Source organism: Apostichopus japonicus, chromosome 11 (assembly GCF_037975245.1).
Source record: "Apostichopus japonicus isolate 1M-3 chromosome 11, ASM3797524v1, whole genome shotgun sequence".
NCBI lineage: Eukaryota > Metazoa > Echinodermata > Holothuroidea > Aspidochirotida > Stichopodidae > Apostichopus > Apostichopus japonicus.
The window spans coordinates 8,280,178-8,304,974 of NC_092571.1; the positions used below are offsets into that span (position 1 = coordinate 8,280,178).

Here is a 24,797-nt window from a genome sequence, read left to right on the forward strand (position 1 = left end):
CGTAAGTTCAGAGATTATAATTATGTGGAAATTATGATCGAAAAAGGTTTTTTTTTTCATTTATTTTTTAATAAAATTCACACTTGGTGATGATTGTCACTCAGTATCAACTAGTCTGGTTCAGCAAAAATAAAATCTCTAAAATAATTGTCATAAAGAATAGAAAAAAAGTACCGATTTTTCTTTTTTGGATTTTGATTGGTCCAGGAGGTCATATCTAACTTCTTTATGCACGGTGGTGCCGTTATTTTGATTTTCTGTGAGTATCCTGTACACATTGGCACACTGTTGAAACATGCCGCTCTCTTGGGCTATGTGTATGGCAGTTAAGATGTTGTCACCTGTAAAATTGTAATTATTTAAGCTAAAATGATGATAAAAAAAATATATTTTCTCAATACGTGCAACTGCACAGAATGTATTTTTTTCATAGCTCTAGGTATTAATAGTTAAACATGATAAAACAGAGTGAAGCAAATTGTAAGCGTTCCTCTTTTTAATTTTTATTTCAACATCCGTTTTCCATAACCAACGGGTCAGTTTTAAATTAAAGCAAAACATGATACACCTACTCACTGTGCCCAGCCCTAAATTGAGTCCTACTTAATGCCATTAACAGCCACAGATACCACAAAGAGTTCACAGGACATGATTTCTAATGGAATCCTCCAAGAAGTTACTGTAAGATGGCTTACCTGTTAATATGATTGTCCTCTTCTCAGCAGCGTGAAGAAGATGGGAGACTGTCACAGTCCCCCCTCCCCCCAACCCCACTCTTCAACTGAACAAACCTGTTAACCTGTTCACATATTAACTTATGCTAACCTTACCTGTTAACATGATTGTCCTCTTCTCAGCAGCGTGAAGCTGATGGAAGACTGTCACAGTTTCCGGTTTGAGTTGATTCTGCATCACAAGCAGCCCGACAAAACTCAGCCCCGACTCTAATTTGGTTCTGTTATAAAAAAAAATGTTAAAAAAAAGAAGATTAAAATCCAACTTAATGCACACTAAGGTGCAATGGGGGTTAAAACATTTATGTGCACCCAGCCATAACAATACCCTTTAATATAGAGATACCGATGTTATCGACGAACGTCCCCAAAACTGCTAAGCAAACTTGTCTGCCTCTGAAGAAGATCCCGTGTAGGGTCGAACCATCAAATGTCTTACTTTACCAAGCAGTTTGTTAACACTTTTATCTTCCCTCTTTCAAGCAAACTTTACATTATTCTGGTATATATCAGAGAAATGATATAGCCTATATATCATAACACACTACTTCAAATTGCCTTTATGTGTGTTATGTTTCCATTATAGGAAAAAATCATGTCAATTTTATCAAGAAAAGCAAAATCATTTTTTCTTCTCAAATTGCAATTCTGACATTTCATTCACTTTGCTGTTGCCTACGGATAATTTCCAGCAAATTGGTAGAGCAATTAAATTCAGTATTAGGCGTAACATCCCTTCAAGAAAAAAATCTGTTTTCTTAGCTTCCTAGGTACACAACATGTTACATACAACATGCTTGTTTTTTTGGGGTCCATAGTCCTGAATTATCACACACAAATGGCTTTTTAATGGTGGACATAATTTCAAGATGATTAGTCTTTTACCTGTTTGTCTGGTCTGCCTCTGTAAATGTAACATCTGTAGCTAACACTTTGGTGGCGAGTCCAATCACCCGAAAACCTTTCCTGGTATGGCTTTCCAAAATTCCCTTAAAATTGTGTGGAACTGTATTAAAGCAAGAAAGAATAAATAAATATAAATAAATAAATAAAAATCATAAATATAAATAAATAAATAAATAAAAATAACTACAAATAAATATAAATAAATAATAAACAAATTAATATAAATAATAATAAATAATAAACAAATAAATACATAACTAAATATATACATAAATAAATGAACAAACAAACAAACACAGTGTTATGGTGACAACTGTCAGTGTGTTGCAATGTTTACTAATTTCCAAGAACTTAGCACTGCTCACTCCAAACTGTGTTTTTTTTGGGGGGGAAAATCCCTTAAATCTGATTAATAGAAGAACAATATGGTCACAACAATATGCTATATGTTTTGCAAACTGATGCATTATGTCATCAGTGTTATGGTCGAGTGGATAACAGTGGTGACATTAGAAGCAATGAGACCTAGCATCATAGGGACGCTGTGGATTCGATCACTAGGTGCAAGTTTTCATTCAGGAGAAATCAACGGTTTTCCATCTGAAATGGTCTTCCACACAGCGGGAAAAGAACAAATTCCAAAATGCACTAAAACTGTGCATAGGATGGACCATCCACATGAAGTGTCTGTAACAAAACCAAATTTGGATTCTGCCCACATTAATGTGTGTCTGCTTAGTGTTGTATAATAACTGCCTTCCAGGCAGCGTTTTGTTTGCATGCTATAAAACAGTTGTTAGGTACAAATATCAGGTATAATAGGAACCAAACATCAGGTAAAAATTATTACCATTATCATTCCTTTTTTTTTTTTGGCATGTGGGTAGCCCAAACATTTTAGCAGGAAAGCTGTTATATGTGACTGGCCTTTGCAAGTTCTAATTAACTGTTTCCATTCCACAGGATAGAAACTGTCAGTGATCCATTCAACTTTTCTGATTTGGTAATTCCCTTTACACTAAAATATAGTTTTGCATGATGTGGAGTTGTGGAGTGTTAGCTCAGTGGTTAACACCGTCGCCTTTCAATCATAAGGTCCCCGGTTCGAGTCACTCCCAGATTAATGTATGTCGTCCAGTTACAGAGTTGTTGACAATTAACAATTCATAATCATGGACGTTAAATATGAATGTAAGAGACTGACTTCGGTCAGCTTGCGGCTTGATAAGCCAATGAGGCTTCTTCGCGAGTTCCTGCTTGCAGGAGAATCTAATATACATACATACATACATACATGTACGGAACACTGTTACTAGGTGCATATGGTTGAAACCTACCAGTTTCAGGGTCACACAAGGAGGCTATTTTCTCTGGCGCACCCTTCGAATAGACAGTGATTGGTGATAATGCATCCGTCCTGGCTAAAACGCTCATTCGCTGAAGAGATGATACAAATGGGAATAACTTGACCACTTCCAGGGTTCCCTGATGAAGAGAAAAATGAGAGATTATCGTAGACAAAGGAAAAAAAATGAAAAATAAAAAAAGAAGAGAAGGGATGCAGGCATTCCAACGGATAATTAAAAGAATGATATATATTATATTGCACATCATTACTGGATCAAACAAAGTGGGCAGGCATTCCTTTCTCATACGAAAAGAAAATGACAATATTAATAAATCGCACACATCATATATACGGATGAAACGAAGCATGCAGGCATTCCTTCCGACGATTAAAACATAATTACAAGACATGTTACACATCATAAATGTTTACAGCTCTATAAAGCGTGAATAGAAGCATAACACCTGTGGCGCATGAGTCATACATTGCTACAGACAGACTTGTATAGAATTCTCCTCTTAGCAACCACCTGATGATCACTATGATCAGTATCCATATGTTAAGTACTACCTAACACGGAAAGGGACTTTTGTGTGTTGTGTAATACAGTTTCACTGTTAAGGCCAACAGTTGCTACACATCCCGAACGTATCTTTAGATTATTTGGGTTAGGGGTTGGAAACATATACCTTTCTACAGATTTGAAGAGGCTGGGAACACTTTTGTTGTGAAATTTATTGTGTTTCTGTGGGAGCCAAAGTACTGAAAAGCGGTCAAAAGTGACACATGTCCAAAAACACTTCACTCCTACACATAAGTTTGGTCAGACACTGATTTTAATGAGCAGGAGAGATTGTGATAAGGTAAATGATGGCATTGGCCTGAAATATGCCCATCTATGCCTTTAGATGGTATGTTGAAAGATTTTTAAAGCATTACATGTTTAGCTTACTTCAGGTAAATTTATAGACCGACTTCATTCGATATGAATATCAGATACATCGTTTCAGAGTTCTAGAAAGATAAATATACATATGGGATTGACTACAGAAGGACTCATTAAAACAGGACTATAAATACCTCATGAACTTTGTGATTTCGGACAAGAAGTCTCTTATTGGCGGCGTCTGATTCGCTATTCTCTCCAGTTGGCTCCATCAGCGCCTGTCAGATGTAATCATTCAAGACATTTTTAAAAAATAAATCAAAACATTTCTGCCCAAAATGTTGGATCAAATAAGGCTCACTATTAAGGCAATACTGCCTGTTCTTTCTCTACTACATAAATAAGAAAGCATAAAGTTCATGTAACATTTATACACTCCTTAAAAATTAATCTGTAAAAGAGATTGTAAACAAGAAATTGGTTCCTGCTAGGGACGAGAGATTCTTAAGTGTTCAGCTATAAATAACGTCACTATCATGTTGGTAAGCTTGCAGCCATCGTCATGCCAACACATACCTCTTTTGTTTTTAACTTAGCACCTTCGGACAGATGATTGCACCATTTGTTTCCCTACTTTAAAACAGTTTCACAATTTTGCAATTTTAGCAAATCCACTGATTAATTGTGATGGATTCATCTCACCGTTCCATTAGTCTTACGACAGCAATGTTACCAAATGTAACACACACCTTAAAAATTGCAAATTGATAAAACCATGACACCTTTCGAGAGTTCTTCCACCACAGGAAACCTTTATGAACCCCCCCCCCACTTTCTCGTATCAATAACTTGAAAAACTTCTCATAATTGTAATATAAAGAAAAGCTGACTTTTCTCTCCATTTTAAAGAACCATAACATTACCAGTCAAGCTCAATCAATTACATTTGCTATTTTTCTATAATTTACCATAAAATCTTGTTGAAAATATACCAAAATCAATACAAAAAACAACCCTGCTTTTGATACCAATTCATCAGAAAAATAAACAGCTAGGTGTATGTATGAACAGGTCTATATGTGTGACATAAAACTAACAGACATGTAACAGTGTGTGTAGATATATCAGTCTTTCTTTCTCTCATCCTATACCCTTCCCTATCATGAGGATTTTGAATAAATTGCAGATAAGAATACCTCCAAGATTGAGCCTTCCTAATACTCCCCTCCCCCCTCCCCACCTTAATACTCCGGGTGAAGACTTTGTAGAAATGACACTAATAACACAAATGAACATCTAAACTACTCCTCTCATTCTTCCCCTGTTTCTTCTATCTGAATTCAACGATGTCAAACACTCACCCAGTCGGTAGCGAGAAACATCTTTATGTCTAACGGATCTCCGACCAGTTCTCCTTTGATGTGTGTCAGAGTGTGACATGAAGCGAGTACCGATAAGGCAGGACCAGTGGCTATGTCTTGTAGGGTTGTCAGCAAACCCGAAAGACTGGTGAATGGACGGGCAGAAGGGGGAGGGGGGGGGTGGATCAAACAAAACAGAACTACGATAAATATAGAAAGTTTTAAAATACCTCCAGATGATGGCATTTTCACTGTATTAAAGTTGTTGGGATAAACATATAACTTACGATTTATAAACGAGTAACAATATATAAACTTTGACGGGTAATATCTGGCATTAAAAGCAGAGTTGAACATAGGCTTAAGTCTATAAGCTCCCTTAAGCATGCATTTTGTGTAGCACTGACATAATTTGCTGGTATCCAAAATTCTCAATAATTTGCTCTTTCTTTTGTCCTGTTTGTCTGTCTGTCCAATTTAGCTCTCTGTCTATCTGTCTCCTTATAATTATGTCTTTAATCCATTTTTGTTTCAGTTAACCTCTATAGATTTAAGATCGTGCCAGGATAAAAAGTCAGCCCCTCTAACTTGTATATCTTTACCTCTAGGTCTGTTATTTTTTTTGCAGTACATAAGCAGTTTGTTAACAGTTCTGTTTATCTCTCTCCTGGTAACCGCACTTGATGGTAAAATGCATGTTTGGCACATGAAAAGGTAATGTGTTACTCCAACAGGCTAAAAATCACCAAATACCTGAACATGGACGAGTACAGGAATTCAAATCAGTTTTTAATTTATATTACAACACCCTACCGATGAACTTTTACTTTGCATTGCTTAGGATTTTCAATAAAAAAATAAATAAAAAATAAAAATAAAAATAGAACATAAAGCATAATGCACCCTTGCTTACATGCACCTACACTCTACTAACATTGCGAGTTCAACCTGGTTAGTCCTCGGCTTGGTTTATACCTGGAAAAAACGATGATTTTCCGGGTATCACTTGATCTACGAAGAAACCAATGCTGTCTTCCTTTATCTTCCTCCTCAAAGCTCTTCATTAGCTAAGATAAAGAAGGTAGCCTTGGTTACCTCGTAGGTCACGTGATACCCGGAAAATGGCCGTTTTTTTTTCTGGGAATAAACCAAGCGAGGGCTAAACCAGGTTGAACATCGTAACGAATTAAGAATAGCAAACAAAGTGAGATAAAGCCAATATATATATATAATACCTTCCACCTATAACTTGATGAATGCCATAGAAATCTAAACCATCTTCGGTCAGGGTGCCAGTCTGTGCAAAAAGAACAAAAAATAGTTGTGATTGGCCAAGTGATTGGTAATTTGAGTCAGAATGTGCAAAATGTAATATTTGAATTTTTTTAAATTATACTGACAAAGACTTCTAGGCATTGCAAGCAGCTTCTTAAGTTTGCTTGCCATATCTATGAAAATGTAAACAAACCAACCAAGTGATTATGTAATATAGGTCTGCAAGTAGGTTTTTGTCACCAAATGAATGTTAATTAATAAAATAAATCATAAATAAATGTAGACTCCCTTCTCTTCTGAGATGTTCGTCAGCTAAACACCTTTTCAGTAGCATTGATCGCAAGAAACATGCTGACAAAGTTACCGACAAATATAACAGAGAATTAAAACTGCACAAAGGGATTACCAAAATTCTTCACGAAAAAACCACGAGAGATAAAAACCTCCCCACTCAGAATCGGAAAGATGATTTGCCATTCACAGCGAGAATGGGAATTGTTCCATTTCTCTTGGGTGTCAGATAATTGAATTTACCTTATCAAAGCAGATAACATCCATCATACCGCATAGATTGATTTTTGGTGGATTTATGCAGAAAATGCCGGCGGCTTTCAGACGTAGTTGAGCGTATACCATGCCGATGGTGAGGGCAGCTGGCAGGGCTGGGGCAACTGCTATGGTGATGACATCAGCCGAACTAAAGATGATTTCTCTCACACTAGCCTATAGGACAACAAGAAAAGACATTTGTTTCTGAGAAATGTTTTTGACGATGACATTTAAAATGCAACTCTGTTGTAGAAATATTATTTTGCTCTGTGGATAAATGAATGACTGAAATGTTATGATAAAAAGTGATCATATTTTCAGCTGAATTGGTTTGATGACATCATTCACTCTGCTGTTGCCAGAAACCTTTGCAAAATATCACCAAATATTAGTATTTCATAATTTCGCAATACAAATTGCTACCATGATGTGGTTTTGACAATATTTCCAGCAATTTTGCTATGCAATCATTTCAAGCTACAGGAATATCTTGAGAAGTTAATCAAATTCATTAAACTCCTTCTCCTTTGTCTTTAACTTTGTTGCAAAATCTATGAAAGTATCTTTGTTTCAATCAATTACAATCTTACCTTGGGTAATACTTGGTAGATTTGATAAAATCAGGGGTGGATCCAGGATTTTATAAAGGGAGGAGGGGGGTTGGTCGTTGAAATTAGATTTCCCCCAGGAATAAAAAAACATTTAATGCTAAATAGTGCATTCTGAGACATATTTAGGCTGTCAAGTTAGGTCTAGAAAATAGGTCTACATGCAAGGTTGTGCTAATAATTTCTGTTTAAAGTTTTATGTTGATTGAAAGAGTGAAAAAGGGGGGGGGGGGAAGGTGGGGCTGTGCACCCTCCTCATCCTCCCCGGATCCATGCCTAAAAATTGTTGACTAAACATAAGAAGGAGTTTTAAGGATGAATATTTTGCAAATCAAATTAGATATAGAAAGATAATTTCCACTGAAACTTTTCTAGCTTGTTGGTTTTATAACATTCCCACACTAAACAAAACTATCCTACACCAGCCGTATCTTAGAACAAACAATTTTGAAAAATAGGGAAATATTCGGTAAAAACATTTTGGTGGAAGATAAGTCAGATGTATCACCTCGTGCATCGTAGACAAGATGATAGCATCGTAGATAAACCCAACAGCAGCTGAAGACGAAGAAGAAGAAGAAAAACAATTAATGCATTGGAGGTCAGATGTCAGACCTTTCTGAATCACTTCAGAATCGGATGCACCATCACGGTCAGGTAATTTCTTGTTCAACAGACAAATTCATTGTTCTTGGGAAGTAATGTTTCTCAACATGCATGCACACTCTGAACGAGATAAACTGCAAATGTGTCTGACAGTGAAACGTCAAAAAATGACTCACTATTCCAACCCACATACATACGTAAAAGCAGCTACACAAGTCTGTAATGTAACTGAACCTTCTGTTAAATGAACTTTGACCTCCAGCAGAGCATACAAAGTTCCTGGAGGGTAGAGTGTATGAGGGGCAGGGGGATGGGGAGAGAAGGGAAAAAGGAGAGGGGAAGGAGTGAGGTGATGGGGAAGGGTTGAGGTGATGGTGAAGGGGTGAGGTGATGGGGAAGGGGTGAGGTGATGGGGAAGGGGTGAGGTGATGGGGAAGGGGTGAGGTGATGGGGAAGGGGTGAGGTGATGGGGAATGGGTGATGGGGGAAGGGGTGAGGTGATGGGAAAGGGGTCAGGTGATGGGGAAGAGGTGAGGTGATGGGTAAGGAGTGAGGTGATGATGATTGAAGGTGAGAAAAAGGGAGGTGCAGTGAAGGGGAGAGGGTGGAAAGGTGATGGAGGTGATAAGTAGAAGGGAAGGCAGAGAAGGGGAAGGGAGAGGTGATGGGGAAGGGAGGAGAAGGAAAGGGTGGCATCTACATTTTAAGTCTGAGACACTACTGTTTTCCTGCTGCAGATACCATGCATATGAGTTCTACACATTATGATCGATGCTGACCTCAAACAAACTTTGTCTTGCATCAAATAATTTTGTTTCTGAGCATCTGTATCTTTGAGGATATATTTCTATGAGAATTGTAAATGTCATGTAAGTTCAGAGAAAAAATCATTTGAATGTAAAATATACAACAAAACTATTACTAGACATCATAATATTTTGCTATATGAGTAATGTGTTCGTGCCTCGAACAGGAAGAAACAGCTGCTAGTTGGGCTACTTACCGACACAGGATAACAACAAGACAAAGTGCACTGCATCCCGATAAAGCTTAATAGTTGAAGGAACCGGATATAAAATGGAATGAACCAGCTTGCCCTTCATAGTCGCAAAACCTAGGACAAAAACAAATTGAAATCTTGAATTTTTGTCAAACACATTCAAAGAAGAAAAAAAGGGACGTTTGAATACAGTTAAGGAAACTGTCAGTCGCTTCAAAGTTTATCCTTTCGAACAGAATTAAATAGTATGAACAAGTGGCAGGGCTAGTACTATTTAAAGGGATACGATTGTGGCACACAATGTCAGACTCATTTCGAAGAGACAACATCTCAATATCTTGTCTGTTCCTATTAAACCTGAGAGATGGTTGATTGAATGAAACCTATTTTGTCTGGCTCAACCTTCAACCATTCAGGAAGTTCTGGGCAAATGATCTTCAAAAGCTTTACTTCAGGCTAATATGATCATGTTGATTTATCCTTGTAACCTTATTATTTCTAATCTTTGCTCGACTGTCAATGTTCTCAGCATTAAGAATTGCATCAAAATGCATTTCTTTTGTAGAAATTTTATTTTCCCTCTTTGGATAAATGATTGCATTATAATAAAGAAATCTAAGATCATTTTCAGATGAATTGCCCTGATGACATCATTCCTTCTGCTGTTGCCAGATGCATTAATTCGGGGAATAATTTATCCAGTATCGCATCGCAAAATGCTATGTAAACTGGGCAATGTGCTACACCAGTGCAAAGATGTATAGTATGTAGGCCTATAGAGTGCAAGCTCAGTGGTTAACGCTGGTGCCTTCCAATCATAAGGTCCCCGGTTCGAGTCACTCCAAGATTAATGTATGTCGTCCAGTTACAGAGTTGTTGACAATTCATAATCATGGACGTTAAATATGAATCTAAGAGACTGACTTCGGTCAGCTCGGCTTTGATAAGCCAATGGGGCTTCTTCGCGAGTTCCTGCTTGCAGGAGGATCTAAAATACATACATGTGTTGTTGTACACAGAAACCATAGTTTTTTTAAGAGACAAATTCAGAGCCTCCAATACTGCTACACAAACATTGAACCCTAAATTATTTCCTGTTTACAAAGTATCACAAAATTTGAAAATTAATTTCTTTGCAGTACAAAATGTTATGAGGATGTGGTTTTCCCTATAAACATGCAGACCATTTCTTCCAGCAAGTTTTTAACTTCAGCTACCAGAAAATCCCTTTTAAAGGGTGTGAAGACTCGCGCAAAAAGAAACATCTAATGCCGGTAATTTGACCTAGTTTCGAATGAGGTGTAACAGAAGTGTTAAACACCACCATCAATCCCAGAAAATACACACACAGTTTACTACCGTCGGTAATTAGACACTAGTGTACAGTCAGTACATACAGCTGCGGTCAATACCCACAGCACAGTATACAAACGATACAGCGATGGACATCTCAGGTCCAGCTAAAGATAACAATTAAGGTATCACGTTTCATTACTGTCTGCATTTTGTAGCGACACAAACAAAACGTCACTTGCAAGCAACAGAAAGTTAACTTTTTCAGATGGCCGCATGCGGTTTGGGGCGAGTCTTCAATGCCTTTAAATGAGGAGTAAATATGGCATTGGACAGCTCTCTACTGAAGAGAAGTTAGTTGCTACTAAAGAGAAGTTAGTTGCCGTTAATAGACCCACCTGTGTTCGTGACAACTGCCAGTAACTGTTCTTGGCTTCTCGTCTGTATGACTTTAGTTCCACAGAGGAGGGTGTGTCTGAGGTGAGAGGCAGTATTGTACATCTCGTTGGAATCCTTACTGTGAGGTATATAGGTTTTTGTCACAGGAACACTCTCACCTAGTGTTTTTGGAAAGACAAAAAACAGATTCACACAACTCTTTGAGAGGAATATTAACATGAGCACATGACAAGTTTTTTGTTATGATATGGTGCTCTGCTCACGGCACTGTCTATATTTGGTAACCTTTGACCGGGTGGCATATCAATCTTTGAAGTTACAATAGGTGACATCATAATACAACAACTTTAAAGGGACAATAAAGTGAAGATTGCCTTGTATTGTTTATGTTACCATGGGAACTTATCAATACAAAATTGTAAACAAAATTTATGAATGTTTGGCAAAAAAGACAATCAATTACAAATCAAAAGTGCTTAAACATGTGTTGGTAGATTTTGAAGCTTCGTGTCCATTAAAATCTAGCATTTTTGGAGACAGTATCTTAATCCCTTCAAGAACGATATCACTACTATGGAATTGTGTTTTATTATATGATGTAAAATGCTTAATAACCATCAAACCTTAGGTGACCAAAAAGCTAGATGGCTTTATAGTTATTTTCTTGCCACATTTTGCATGGAAATATTAAACAGTAACACAAAAAAAAAGATTCTTATGTGTTGACCATTCCTGATTTCAAACTAGATTCTTGCACAAATGGGGACCAACCAATATATCAAGTAAGACATTTATCACTCAAGCTTTACTTTTGTGGTTATCATGTCTACACAGTTATCAGACTTATATTAACCTAGAATGAACTTCAAGATAGATGTACCTGTTGAGTTATCACGCTTTCAAGGTTTTCAGGCTGTGACCTCAAATGACCTTTGGCCCTTCACAGAAAAGAATAGCGTTCTTGTATTCAAGCATGAAGTTAAATCCACTATAAACTTTTTGAATTTACAGTGTTTACAAGCAGGTGAAACATAAACACACACACACATACACTATCACATAGATTCCCTTTGCCTTACATGGAGTAGGTTACAAAAATCCCTTTGTATTCTTTGATTATAAATAGTATTTTTACATTTATTCAAGATGTAACATATTTTGACACAAGAGGATATTGAAGCAGTCCTCCAAATTTAATCTCAGTTGACATTTTGACAACTTTAGAGGGCACTTAAATTCAAAGGTAGCTTTCATTGCTGTTGACATTAATTTTATGCTCCACGCTTTGTCACCCAAACATCTACTAAGGTTGAATTGGAAAATCACAAATTGGACCTTGCGCTACTGGAATGATATGTCAGTTATTAGAGGTACGTTAGGGGGAAGTATCTCTTGCAGTGGAAGTCAGTCCGAGCTCTTACCAGTAAGCATGCTCTCATTGACTACACAGTTGCCTGTTAGTAGCACTGCGTCACAGGTGAGGGTGCACCCACCCCACGGAATCACCATAACATCACCAGGGACAATCTCACTTTCTGGTATATCAATCTCTGAAAGTGACAAAAATAGAATTATGAAAATACAATGAAAACTTTAAGTAATGGTTTGCCAACCCAACCCTGCCTGCACACCAACTCTGCTAGCAATTTCTAGCAATCAGAAAATTCTCTGTTCTGGTTAGTCTCTGTTAATGATTTGCTTAAATAGCATAAAAAACTGAATTCATAGAGAACTTCCCACCAGCAGAATAATGGTTAATGCCAGCATTACAAACAGTAGCTGTTTGCATTTTGTGTTAATTTTAATGAAATCTGTGGTAATAATATCAATACTAAAAATTATGTTACAAATAATTTCATTGGCTCGACTAATCATACTTTCCTTTTCAAATAATGAAGGAAAATATCACAACTTTTGAAATTTCTGATTTGACTTTTGTATGTGGCTTATAGTGTTAATGTATACACCTAATGTTAATTTACAAGGGACATTCTTGGGGGGTATGTTCTCGTTAATATTGTCTTGTATCATTGTGTTATGTAAGACTTTGGTAGCATTGTATGGGCAGGGGTGCAACCACCTATAGTGCTTGGGAGGGAGGGGGGCTTAGCATAAAGCATCTAAGCGCCCTCCCCTATATGATATAACATTTTAGCTCCCAACCCCCAAAGACAAACAAGATGAAATATTTATTGTGCTATGCAGTTTCACAGAATAGACATTACACAATAAAAGGTGGGTAGGTGGAAGTGGCAATTTGTTTCAAAATTCAAGGTTGGAGAACTTTGGATGAGAATTTTCCCTCCCAAAGAACCAAAGCCCACATACCCCCCCAGCCCCCATCACAAACTGAACTTTGACACTTAGGGTAGGTTGTAACACAATTTCAATTGGCGAATGGTCTCCCATATTAATTCATACACGAATGAAACAAGTGTAACAAGTAAAACGACTGATCTATTCGGTTAACACTATTTTGTTTATCAATGAGAATATTAAACTGCCATACATTCCAGGCAGTTTAACAGTAGCCAAATGAGTGCAGCTAACTACAGAATATTTTCTTTTTTTTCATAGAAGGGGTTCCACACTATAATTTCACCTCAGTGTAGGAGTAGAGCACTGAAGTCCCACCCCTACCCCACCCCCTGACTATATAATATGTCTGCTCCATCAAGATATTGGTTAATAATTTCCAAGTCAGGTTTTCTTTGTACCAAAAGTTAACACATGTATGTAAATATGATAACAAGATCCTAAAAAAATTTGTACTTACAAGAAGGGCTGAAGCATTTGGGAGTGGGTTTAAAGAAAAACTAATTACACAGAAAAACAGACCACATGAGGATTTCTTTTTATCACTCACGTTTCCCTCCACGAAGTACCGTGACCGACATGTGAGATGCTACCATCTTTTTCAGTGTTGTCAGTTGCTAGAAAAGAGAAAATGAAATTGACCTTCTGAATAAATGGATGGCATTTCGCTCTCGGAGTAAGGAAACAATAATAATAATAATACATAATTTTTATATAGCGCCAAACAAACTATGAAATAATTCTCGTAGCGCTTAACATAATAATAACAATTATAACATATATGCTTTGGTGAAAAGATAGGTTTTGAGAGCTGATTTGAAACCGTTCACAGTATTGCACATTTTTACATGTTCTGAAAACAATAGAACTATATTTCCATAAGATTTCCATACAAATAAAGTAAACACGTTCTATGTTTCTACAGGTTTTACATTTATAGCTATGATCATTACTTGCTATGGGGTTAGTTTATGTTGCTATGCAGCCAGGTAAACAGAGAACTAAGGTTTTCACTAAGGTCGGCAGCGATCCGATTTGCAATGTTGAGCAATGTTCTGCTCCCTAATCTTCTAGTATGTGAAACTTGTCTTCACTGCCTTCAACTGTTTATTCAAAGCATTTTTGACAGTTCTTTCATTTATATTTAATTTCATATTTCCACATGAAGGAACTATGCCTTGCACAGCTCCAACACAATTCCACCATGCCCCTTCCCCACTGTTTACACTGATTGTAACATCTTTGATTTCCTAACATTCCAAAGTTTTGTTAGGTCACAAAAGTTGACTTAGATCCTTTCATGACTGTTGACAGTAATAATATGATCCAAACAATATATAAAAGCGATTCGGTGGCATGAAGTGGCCGGTTAACTTATTATGCATTAATAAAAAACCATGCCTTCCTTTACAATGCTATAAATAGTCTATTTTGCTCAGTATGAAAGCAAGGAGCTATTCTATTTAAAGCTAAGGTACTTCAGTTCTTTCCCTTTATGGGTCTTGTATATATGAACACCTAATACGCATCTCTGTTTCTATACTTTTATGGTCGGACCTTGCAGTTTGCTTCTCACGTTATATACTGTGTCTGAGTCAACAAAGAATTAAACAAGTCTATGGGAACCATTTTAAGAGGTGCATGTGTTGTCTTTTGCCTTACTGTACTTTGACAGTGCATAACAATGAAGTTACATTATTATCCTTAAAACTAAACCACCCTGCTGTACTCCTTAACAACCAGCTCAAAATCCAAATGCCATCACAAGAGTTGAAAATACAGTGCATTTCTTGGTTGGAAGTGTAATTTTTTCACATTAGACTACTTTAAGTGCAGGAAAGAGATTACTTCTATTCTAATATAACTACACTTACTGTCCTGAATTTTCATTTGATCCACATTTTTTAAGACTACTTTAATCTCAGGAAAGAGATTAACTTCTCTTTTAATATAACTACACTTACTGTCCTGAAGTTTAATTTGATCGAGTAAAACACCTACTCTTTGAGTTTTTTTAAGACACTCACCGTTCTGGTTGTATAGAGAGATATTGAGATGGAGAGAACTGAGATGACCACTATAACAACGGAGTAGATAACGTATTCGTTGAGACACCACACTGTCACCGAGAAAGCTTGGAACACATAGAACGGATGAAGAGCCTGAAAAGAAGATAAACAGACGTAATCTTCAGTTTGTCGTCTGTCGCCAGTGTTGCTGCCCTCAACATGCCGTGACACTTCCATTAAAACCATCTACCATTAAATCCGATCGCAACAAAAAAAAACGGGGGTATTGAGAGCTTCTTAAATGCATACTCATGCTGTTACTATTTCAGAGTAGCATAACGAATGTCTCACAAACGTGTTCTTCTGACGATATTTTGAAAACATTTCCACTGCCGTTTATAGGAATAATCACAAAAAGTTAAATAGTAACAACCATTTATTTCTGACAATTAGGCAAACAAAAAATAAAACAAAAAAGCAATGAGAAATTTTGGTGACAATTGGATTTGAACCAGTAACCTCTGGAAGTACAAGTCCTGTGCTTTTATCAAATCAGCTATTTAGTCCTTAGTTGATGGCAATTTCCCCAACAGCAAAATAAGCCCATTTCTTGGTTAGGGGATAGAGGAGGGGGTGGGGTTGTGCCACTCAAAATGCCATAGTACCTTGCATACCATATGACAAGCATTCACACACCAATTTCATGAAATAACTGGTAGCAATCCAATTCTAGAAAATATTTCTAGTGCTCTTTTCAAATTTATTCATAATTTCCCAATTTTCCATGAATTTGTTCATCGACATACAATTAGGTAAACTATGATGAAATTTTAAAGGAAAGGTCTGGTTGTCTACTAAAGATGCTAAGTTACTGAAAGTACTTTAAAGGGTGTGAAGACTCGCGCAAAAAGAACGTCTAATGCCGGTAATTTGACCTAGCTTAGAATGAGGTGTAACAGAAGGATTAAACACCACCATCAATCCCAGAAAATACGCACACAGCTTGCTACCGTCAGTAATTAGACATTAGTGTACAGTCAGTACAAACAGTTGAAGGTGCATAGTAGTCTCAAAGAATGAAACCCAGGGATAACAGAAGGTAAGTTATTATGATAACATTGATAGTTTATAGCTACTTATTACTTCTAAAGGATTAACAGGTGATATGACAAAACAGTGACATGCATTAATAAAATGATGAGATGTGTCTGATGTTAAAGAAGTGTAAATTATTACAAAAAGTCTACAAAGAAAGCCAGTGACCTGGACAGTATTTCAATGGTAGGGAGTTCAAAATGTCAATTTCCCCCAGACTGATTTTGGTGGTGACACAAACCTTTATGGAAGGGCCAGAGGAAAATCAAAGGATTTATGAAAGAGAGAGTGGGGTTGTTGAAGCTAACTCCCCAGAAGGGGGGGGGGTCTGGGAGATATCCCCCCAAAAAATTAAAATTTCAAACATTGAATTCTGAGGTATATTTACACCATCAGTTGGCCTATAAGTAGCTCTTGTGATAATATATAGGCTTCTCTTGGGTCTTTTTTGTGTGAGGTTGGAAAAGGGAGTGTCTAATTTTTTAATCTCTCCACTGAACCTACTTCCTCGCCTAACAATAAAAATAAAAAAAAGGAAAAAAGAAAGAAATCAGGCAGGGCCAGTGCAGATAACAGCATACATGTGGATGAAGGTATACTTACCAGGGATCCTGGGTGGACTGCAGGGCATGAGATAAAAAAGGGTTGCCTTTTGACAAAATCTCACAACATTTGCATATAATGTGCTGTTTATTTACGATACATTTTGATTACAGATCTGCATTATGATATCAGTTTTATTTAGAATGACAAAATCCCCCCTAAAATTTTTCTATAAATGTCCTAAAATGCAACTACTACCCATTAATAGTAGAATCATCATGCTTAACAAGTTTCTGTGTGAAAAAGAGATTCTATTTGGTTTTGATTGCTTTTGAAAATTTGGTTGTTTCAAAAATGTGATTTGCTCAGTTCTGGTTGTTCAAATTCTGGTTGCTCAAATTGGTTTGGGTTTGATTTTTGCCTTTTGTTCATTATCATATCGTTCAAATTCAAAAATGTTCCTTTTTTAAGAATACTACTTGTAATTTGGAATTTAACTTTGGCACCACTATCCCTGATGGCAGCAAATTTACATATGATCCAATTAATCTACTTCAAGTAACTTTCTCCGAGTACAAACCTCTTGAAAGAGCATCACTAAAATCGGCTTCACTTTAACAACGATGTTGTTTTTGCCAAAAAACTTGAGCCTGTTTGGAGAGAATAAAACCAAATGTTGTCATACAACATAGTACAAAGATTATACAAATTGTAGGCTGATACTTTCAGACATCCTTCAAAATGTGAATTGAAACCTCACCAACAGTGAAGTAAAAATCTTTGATATTATTACTAAAAAATGAAAAGAGAAGCGATTTAAGATGAAACATAGGACAGCACTAAATGGCAAAATGCAGTTATTACATTTTTGCTGTCTTTGTAAGCATTACCTTAGAGCATTGGTCATTTCTTTATTCGTTCCAAAAGCGTAAGGTTATCGGTTAAAAAATATCTCACCGGTACGTAATATTTAGGCGAAATTACTTCGTTTGACGATAAATCAATGTGTACAAGTACTACATGTTTTCACAAGCTTTGCTGCTATTTTGACCTCGGTCATGGAAAAGCCACCAGATTGCAGACCGACAGAACAGCACTTTACTTAAAACAATAGCTTCTACGTGTGTTTGCTTGCACAGTCAGTTCTTAAACATATTAAAATGTACCATATACAAACAATATATCAATAAAAACCAACCTCTCTCTGACATCTTTCTCCTCCAGACCTCGTTTGTATTCCTCGTGAAACTCCGAACATTCAATGTCTTTACTCATTCCCCTTCATAAAAGGGAAAAAAAAGGACTTTTATAGCTACAATATATCTTGTTTTTTTGAATACATACTTACATACTATACATGCAAGTCAAAGAATTCCATAAGATGAACTAAAAGGAAGCAAAGGGTGGGTAACAGGAGGGTGGAGTGGGGGTGGGAGAGAGGTTGTTTATATCTCATCAATAAACTTCTTTGGGTGACTCAATCTGGATTGAGCAATTGCTACCAGTACAGATATTATTCACTTTTTACTTTCTTCCAATCAACTTAAATAGGATTAGTCTCCCTAGAGTGGCTTGTTCTCCTTTGCTTGTTTGCCCAGAACTCTTTTGTCCTGTTACTATAGGAATCCCCAAGGAATCCCAGGTTTGGGTACATTTACAACCTACCACCAGCTTAGCAATCTCCCCACAACCTCCAGAAACTTTAACAATCTGGACCTTGCTCCTTACTCACATTGTTCCATTACTTTTTCAACTGTTTCACGATGACCCAATAACTACCAGGGTTTTACAGGCAGATTCTTACTCCCCGGTGTCCCATTATTTAATAATAATCAGCAGTTATTTCTACGACGCTTAAGCGGCCACAGATGTGGGAGAAACCCGCAAGGGCTTATGGATTACAACTTACGCGTCGGATGGCTTCCAATTCAACATCTTAACTCAAATTTGGAATCTTGTCAATTAGAAAGTCACTTAACATGAGACAACCATACATTGCTTTTGGATGAAAAACCCAACTTACTATGACACGGCCGGGTAACGAACACAGAACCCTTCCGATTGCCAAGCCTCATTGCTTCAAATGCCCACGGCCTTTATCAACTCGGCCACAGCACCGATACAAAATTTAGCAGGGGTTTGTGAAGCATATGATTGCGCAAGCTGTTGCCACTAATTTCCGCCCAGCTCCTGTTACTTATGTACTTGTGTATTGTGACGTTACATGTATTCTTGAATTAATTACTTCATGTACCACCCCATTGGTTGTTTTCTCATTACAATTGTTGGCTTGGCAACAAGAAATTATTGACCTTAGAAATACAGAGGCAGTGATCTAGCAATGCTTCAAATCCCACTTTCTTCTTCTTCCTCTCTTTATTTCATGTAACTCTTTCAAGATTCGATTATCATTTTTGACAAGTGAGTCTCTTTGTTTTCTGTTGATCCATTTTGATCGCATGAATTATTTCAGTTACAAAACTTACCTGAGCAAGAAAAACTCCTGTTTGGTATTGTTCCAAATGTACTTGATCTTCTGAAGGTGAAAGTACACGAGCATACCGTCCACGGTAACGACCTCTGACCCCGCAACGACTGACAGAGAGCTGGTTAACAGGCTATGGTAGGAATAAGGGAAATAACACTTCTACTAATCAGAAACCATATTTTGTTTTGTGCAAGTCATGTTTTCATATATATTTTATTTTATAAGCTTTAATTTTCCCATTCTTTGTAGTGGAGAAGTAATTTTTCATTTTGTTGTCTAATTTCTCTTTCTTTTTTTGAAAGCTGAAGCAAAGAACCTGACTGAATCCCAAACCACATACGTTGATCGACCAATGAAATACATTACATATACAAAGTTTGGACCAGGCGCGTAGCGAGGAATTTGCCAAGGGAGGGGCGAACCTGTAGGCAAATTATTAGAGCCATAGCTTTGGCATTGGAAACTATCTAAGCATAGCGCCACCATGGTTGGCGCGAAGCGTACAAGAAAATTTTGGCCGAAAATGCCTCCCAGATCGCTGGAAATGGCACTTCCCAGGCCTTGCAAGTTGCATCTAAGCATTTTCTATCTGAAATTAATAGCAATATCATAAAAACGTACAAAAAAAATATGCTCAAGGGGGGGGGCGGCTGCCCCCTTTGCCCCCCCCTTGGCTACGCGCCTGGAAATTAGAAACTTAAAAAAAGTGAATCGGAAATGTAAGAAACGAAAAAAAGAGAGAGACTTTTAAATTATGTAAATACCTCTTCTCATCTGCACCATATACTTCCTTCACCAACTGTGAGACATACTTCATTCCATCAGCAGTCTATAAAAGCAAAAAAAAATAAGACATTTAAATAATCAAATTATCTTGGAAAAGGAATTTAAAAAAAAGTCTACCTCCCCTAATTGATATCTATTTTTCTATATATCTTCTCTCATAGGCATAGCAGCCCAATTTGATTTGGGGGGCTGTAACGACTTGCCGAAAAATATAACCAAAATGTTTTGCACATTCAACATCTTAATGTGCATATCATATAGGCATGCATCGGTTATTACATCGCATGCCAATAACATACAATCATTTGCCGTGTTATTACCCTTCCATATTGGTTATAACTATTTGGGAAGTCGTTACAATAATAATGATCATAATAATATCAGTTTTTCCATTGAAAAACACATTGCAAATTATTTTTCTTTCAGTAGGTGCCCGAAAAATTCTCATCATATTGCCCTAATTTTCACAAAACAATTTGGTTTCGGGGGCTGCAGCCCCCCAGCCCTGCCTCCTACGCCTATGTCTTCTATCATCACTAGCTGAGATTGATAAACAGATTAACCTTGCTTATCTGGTAGATAGTCTGAACTCTGAATCCTAGCTTGACATAACAAGGATCCAAAAGAGAAACTGATGTGCCACAGCACTGCATACATGTTCTCAAGGTTATTACAGTTTCATTAGGAGTACGGTACACTAGCGCTTGCTGTAAAAACCCACACCAACGCCCCGGTTTCAGTTTTTAGATCATCTCTTATTCTCTTTCTTACCTGACACCACACAACTTGACTACCGAGTGACCTACGAACAGGGAAACCCCCTTGGTTAGGAAATGACCGGAACAGCAGACAGGACATGTCCCTTGGAACCCTCGGGGTTAAATGACAAGGTTTTATTGCATATCCTTAATTATGACCGGTCAAAACCACTCCCAGGGCAACACTGATAAATGTGAGAAGATCATGCTCAGACCAATGTTGCCAAAATTACCTTGACGAGAACGCTGGTGGCTTTGTCGATGCCTCCGACGAGGTCATGGGTCATCAGAAGCTTCCAGTCCTTCCTCCAGAAAAATATTAGGTAGAGAAGGCCGGCCGAGAGAAGTCCGAGGGTGTACCAAAAGATCTGCTTGATGAGGTTTGCCCTGTAAAAGTAGCACTCCTAGATAAAAATGAAGAAGGATAGCGTTCATAGGAGGCAAAACAGGGTTTGATACCAGTCATAGACGAAAGAAAGTTTCAGTCACTTATTTTATGTCATTTTCAATGTAAACTCCTACTTATTTTAAGTGATGTAACATACTTGTGTTTCCATGACAACAATTTTACCTTCAAAGCAGAAGCAGCCAAGACTGGTAGTCTTTACAAGTTCTGTTTTGTGACTGCAGAAATGCTTTTAACTGATGTTCAACTAAAATCCTAAATATCTAGGAGAGTTTCAATAAATTTCTTATTCTGTCAGTCCATATATATATACTGTACTTATTTAAAACGTGGAAGAGAATAGACTTGGACGGGACTACATTTCGCAGGTTGGTTGCTTGGTATTTTTTTTTTGATAGTGCTTTAATATTGCCCAAAGCTACACTGATCTCACATGACCTTTCATAGGCCGAGTTGGATTCCTCATGAATCTTAACACACGGACGACGTGCACATTGAGCCAAGCAAGGTTTTGGTAATGTCAGTCACAGATGACATTTCAGTCCTGCTTAATTTTTACCTGGTGTGAGATCTGTCTCACTTTTCACTTCTAATTTCTGTTATATACTGTATGTTTTCCTTAGTGACATTTGACCTCCTAACACAGAAAAAATGCAAAAATCCCCTATTCTACTACATGGGTGTATCATTCAGTATGATACAGTAAGGCCCTTCTTTATCATGCAAACTCATACTTAGACCATATCATACTACTGTACAACAATCTATTTAAATATATCTCATTCTCTGTGGGCTTTGGTAGGGGGAGTTGCATTATACCTGAATTCATACAGTTCCAATGACCTAATCTGATCTTCAGCTATATATCGAAACTCAGCAGCTTTACACTGTTCTACAGGCAGTTTCAGCCAGGAAATCTCTGGGTAAACATTCATAGGGTTTAAGGTTCACTCAAATATCAACCACAATCTTATAATGCAATTGTTTATAAAACTTATCTGACAAGTTCCTTATCACAATCAACAGATCTATCTAACCTTTAGGAGTAACCTCTTTCATTGGAACCTATTTGATCTACCTTTCAAGAATGTTCAGAGCATCCAGTCTTCATGAATCATATATATATAACACAAAAGTTATTCTCAAAGCTAACTATTGTTAGCATAATAATAAAGGCAGTCAATGGGCTTTAATATTACTTTACATCACACAGTTAACATGACACTATTATGAATATTAACAAATGCACACTTTTATGTATACGTAACTGAACAACAAAATTATTGCCATCATGGGCATACAGATGTATACTGTATGCTTTCAGAAATTCTGCAGTACCATTAATAACAACTGCAGGGTAGACTTCTTTGTACATTCAAATACAAAAGTATGCATTAAGGGGTTTGACATGCACTCAACTAAATGAGAGATACTGTATCTCTATTGTAACAGAATAATTACTTGAAACTAACTTTGTATACTGGAGAAAAAAAATCTTTCTTGTTTACCTTTTGGGGGAGTGGATCTACTCGTTAAGCATATTAAGTTTTTTTGAGACCACTTCCGTTCTCTTTGTACATTAAAATTATATTAATTGTAAAAAAGGATACATATTCAACATACATTGTATGTACAGTACATTGTCTTATAGTACTATAGTTTCTCATGCTTATTTATATTTAATTATTGACTATGATTTAATCTTCTGTGTATTCTTCGTTTAAAACTATTTTATTATTTATATATTTCTGAATTTGTTTTGGACTACAGTATATGCGTTTAGGGCTTTAATTATTATCGTATAGTCCGGGTGTTTTTTTCATATTGTTGCTTTGGGCCTTTACATTTTATGCCTCATATGCGCTATATAAATTTCATTTATTATTAATATTACATTGAGAAAGACAAAATGAATAAAATGAAATAAACACACTACTGTACAGCATGATCAGGGATATTCTAGCTTCTACTTTCTTTTATTACAAACTGGCTGCGACCAGTCACGATGGGTTTAACGATAAAATGTTCGCCAAAAGAAAGCGCAATTGATCTAACTCCCAGCAGTCTCAAATGAGATATAAGATATTGAGATTTCTTTATTTAGACTATTAAATTTATAATATATGATGCCACAGCTACAGAGTAAAATTAACATTGGACAAGCATTGTAAGTACTGTTGGTGGTTAATTGTGAGGAGATAGGTAAGTGAGAAAACAAAGTAAATTATGTACACCTTTAGTAATGTAATTTAGGAAATCATAATCCTGATCTGTGATGTGTAGAGGCTCTCATAGGTGCTTGGAGGGAGGGAAGGGGGGGGGGGAGAGAGAGGGGAGGGAGAGGGGGAGGGGAGGAGGGGAAAGGGGACACATTCTTTAATGCCCTGATTGATTTACTGTAGGTCAAGGGAAGGGAGAGAGGCAGATCCAGAATTTGATTAAGATGTTGGTGTGGCCCCTGGGGGTTACGATGAATGAAGAGGACTCCCATGTATATGAGGTATGACATGTAATAATAATAATAATAATTTATTTTATAAAGCGTAAAATCCACAATGTGCTCTAAAACGCTAAGTGGTGAGGAATATTTATACTACCAACTACTGCAGATTTAAAATTATAATACAGTTCAAAACAAAGAAGTGGCTCTAATTCTTCCCTCTCTATAAAATGTAGAGCATCCCCACCCTCCTTCTTTCCCCTGCCCTTACTGATGTTGGAGGTGTAGGCCATGGCCACCCCTCCCCTGCCCCCTTTGTGCAAACATTCCACTGATTCTGCATTGTTAGTCTCATGACTGCATGTGATCAAATTCAAGTCTAGAATAGAGGTCGTCTGCACTTACCCACAGTGATTCATTCTCATCCCTTAACACCCTTCTTGGACTTTTTGCACCCGTCATAGTGTCGCCTGTCATCTAAACTGCATACTCGGTTATAAGTCTGTACAGCCTCTGGAATTCTGAAATTAATAAAATAGTACTTAAATAATAGCACCTTACAAAATCATGGAATGATCCGAAAGAGACATCACTTGATGAAATTTACTCAGTACTGGACAGGTGTCTAGACAAAGTACCAGCATAAAAATACTGCACTTTTAAACTGATTTCATTAATCAGCAACCACCAATGTGTAGACATAATCTGGGAACGTCGGTAATCATGTAAAACGAGTGTCCAGACAAAATGCCAGGATAAAATACTGTACTTAAAATTGATTATTGGACCGTTCAATGATGTCTGGATATGTTGTGAATGTCGGCAATCAAGTAAAACGAGTGACAGTAATATTACTAGAGACAAAAGTTTTCGTCCCGATCGAACAATTGCATTTATTATATGACCTTTAACTAGTGTAGTTGTGAAGATGCGATATTATCACTGCCTGTACTTTGTAAATGCTCTACACAATATATATGGCGGATGCCAT

The 24,797-nt window shown here is 37.0% G+C and overlaps 1 protein-coding gene across 1 annotated transcript in view; it reads right to left on the bottom strand.

The window, feature by feature from the left end:
- LOC139976025 (polyamine-transporting ATPase 13A3-like) overlaps nt 1-24,797 on the bottom strand; it is a 50,952-nt gene that overhangs the window by 19,676 nt on the left and 6,479 nt on the right. Inside the window, exons 2-21 of the mRNA XM_071984412.1 lie at nt 24,212-24,327; nt 21,194-21,364; nt 20,181-20,245; nt 19,415-19,546; nt 18,127-18,207; nt 17,509-17,578; nt 15,309-15,443; nt 13,832-13,898; nt 12,387-12,515; nt 10,965-11,123; nt 9,277-9,387; nt 8,176-8,225; nt 7,045-7,233; nt 6,471-6,532; nt 5,236-5,380; nt 4,069-4,152; nt 2,978-3,125; nt 1,620-1,740; nt 831-955; nt 175-341 (exon numbers count right to left, since the gene is read on the bottom strand). Coding sequence (XP_071840513.1) covers nt 175-341; nt 831-955; nt 1,620-1,740; nt 2,978-3,125; nt 4,069-4,152; nt 5,236-5,380; nt 6,471-6,532; nt 7,045-7,233; nt 8,176-8,225; nt 9,277-9,387; nt 10,965-11,123; nt 12,387-12,515; nt 13,832-13,898; nt 15,309-15,443; nt 17,509-17,578; nt 18,127-18,207; nt 19,415-19,546; nt 20,181-20,245; nt 21,194-21,364; nt 24,212-24,283 — 2,283 coding nt within the window. The 5' untranslated portion in view covers nt 24,284-24,327. The remainder of the gene's footprint in view (nt 1-174; nt 342-830; nt 956-1,619; nt 1,741-2,977; nt 3,126-4,068; nt 4,153-5,235; nt 5,381-6,470; nt 6,533-7,044; nt 7,234-8,175; nt 8,226-9,276; nt 9,388-10,964; nt 11,124-12,386; nt 12,516-13,831; nt 13,899-15,308; nt 15,444-17,508; nt 17,579-18,126; nt 18,208-19,414; nt 19,547-20,180; nt 20,246-21,193; nt 21,365-24,211; nt 24,328-24,797) is intronic.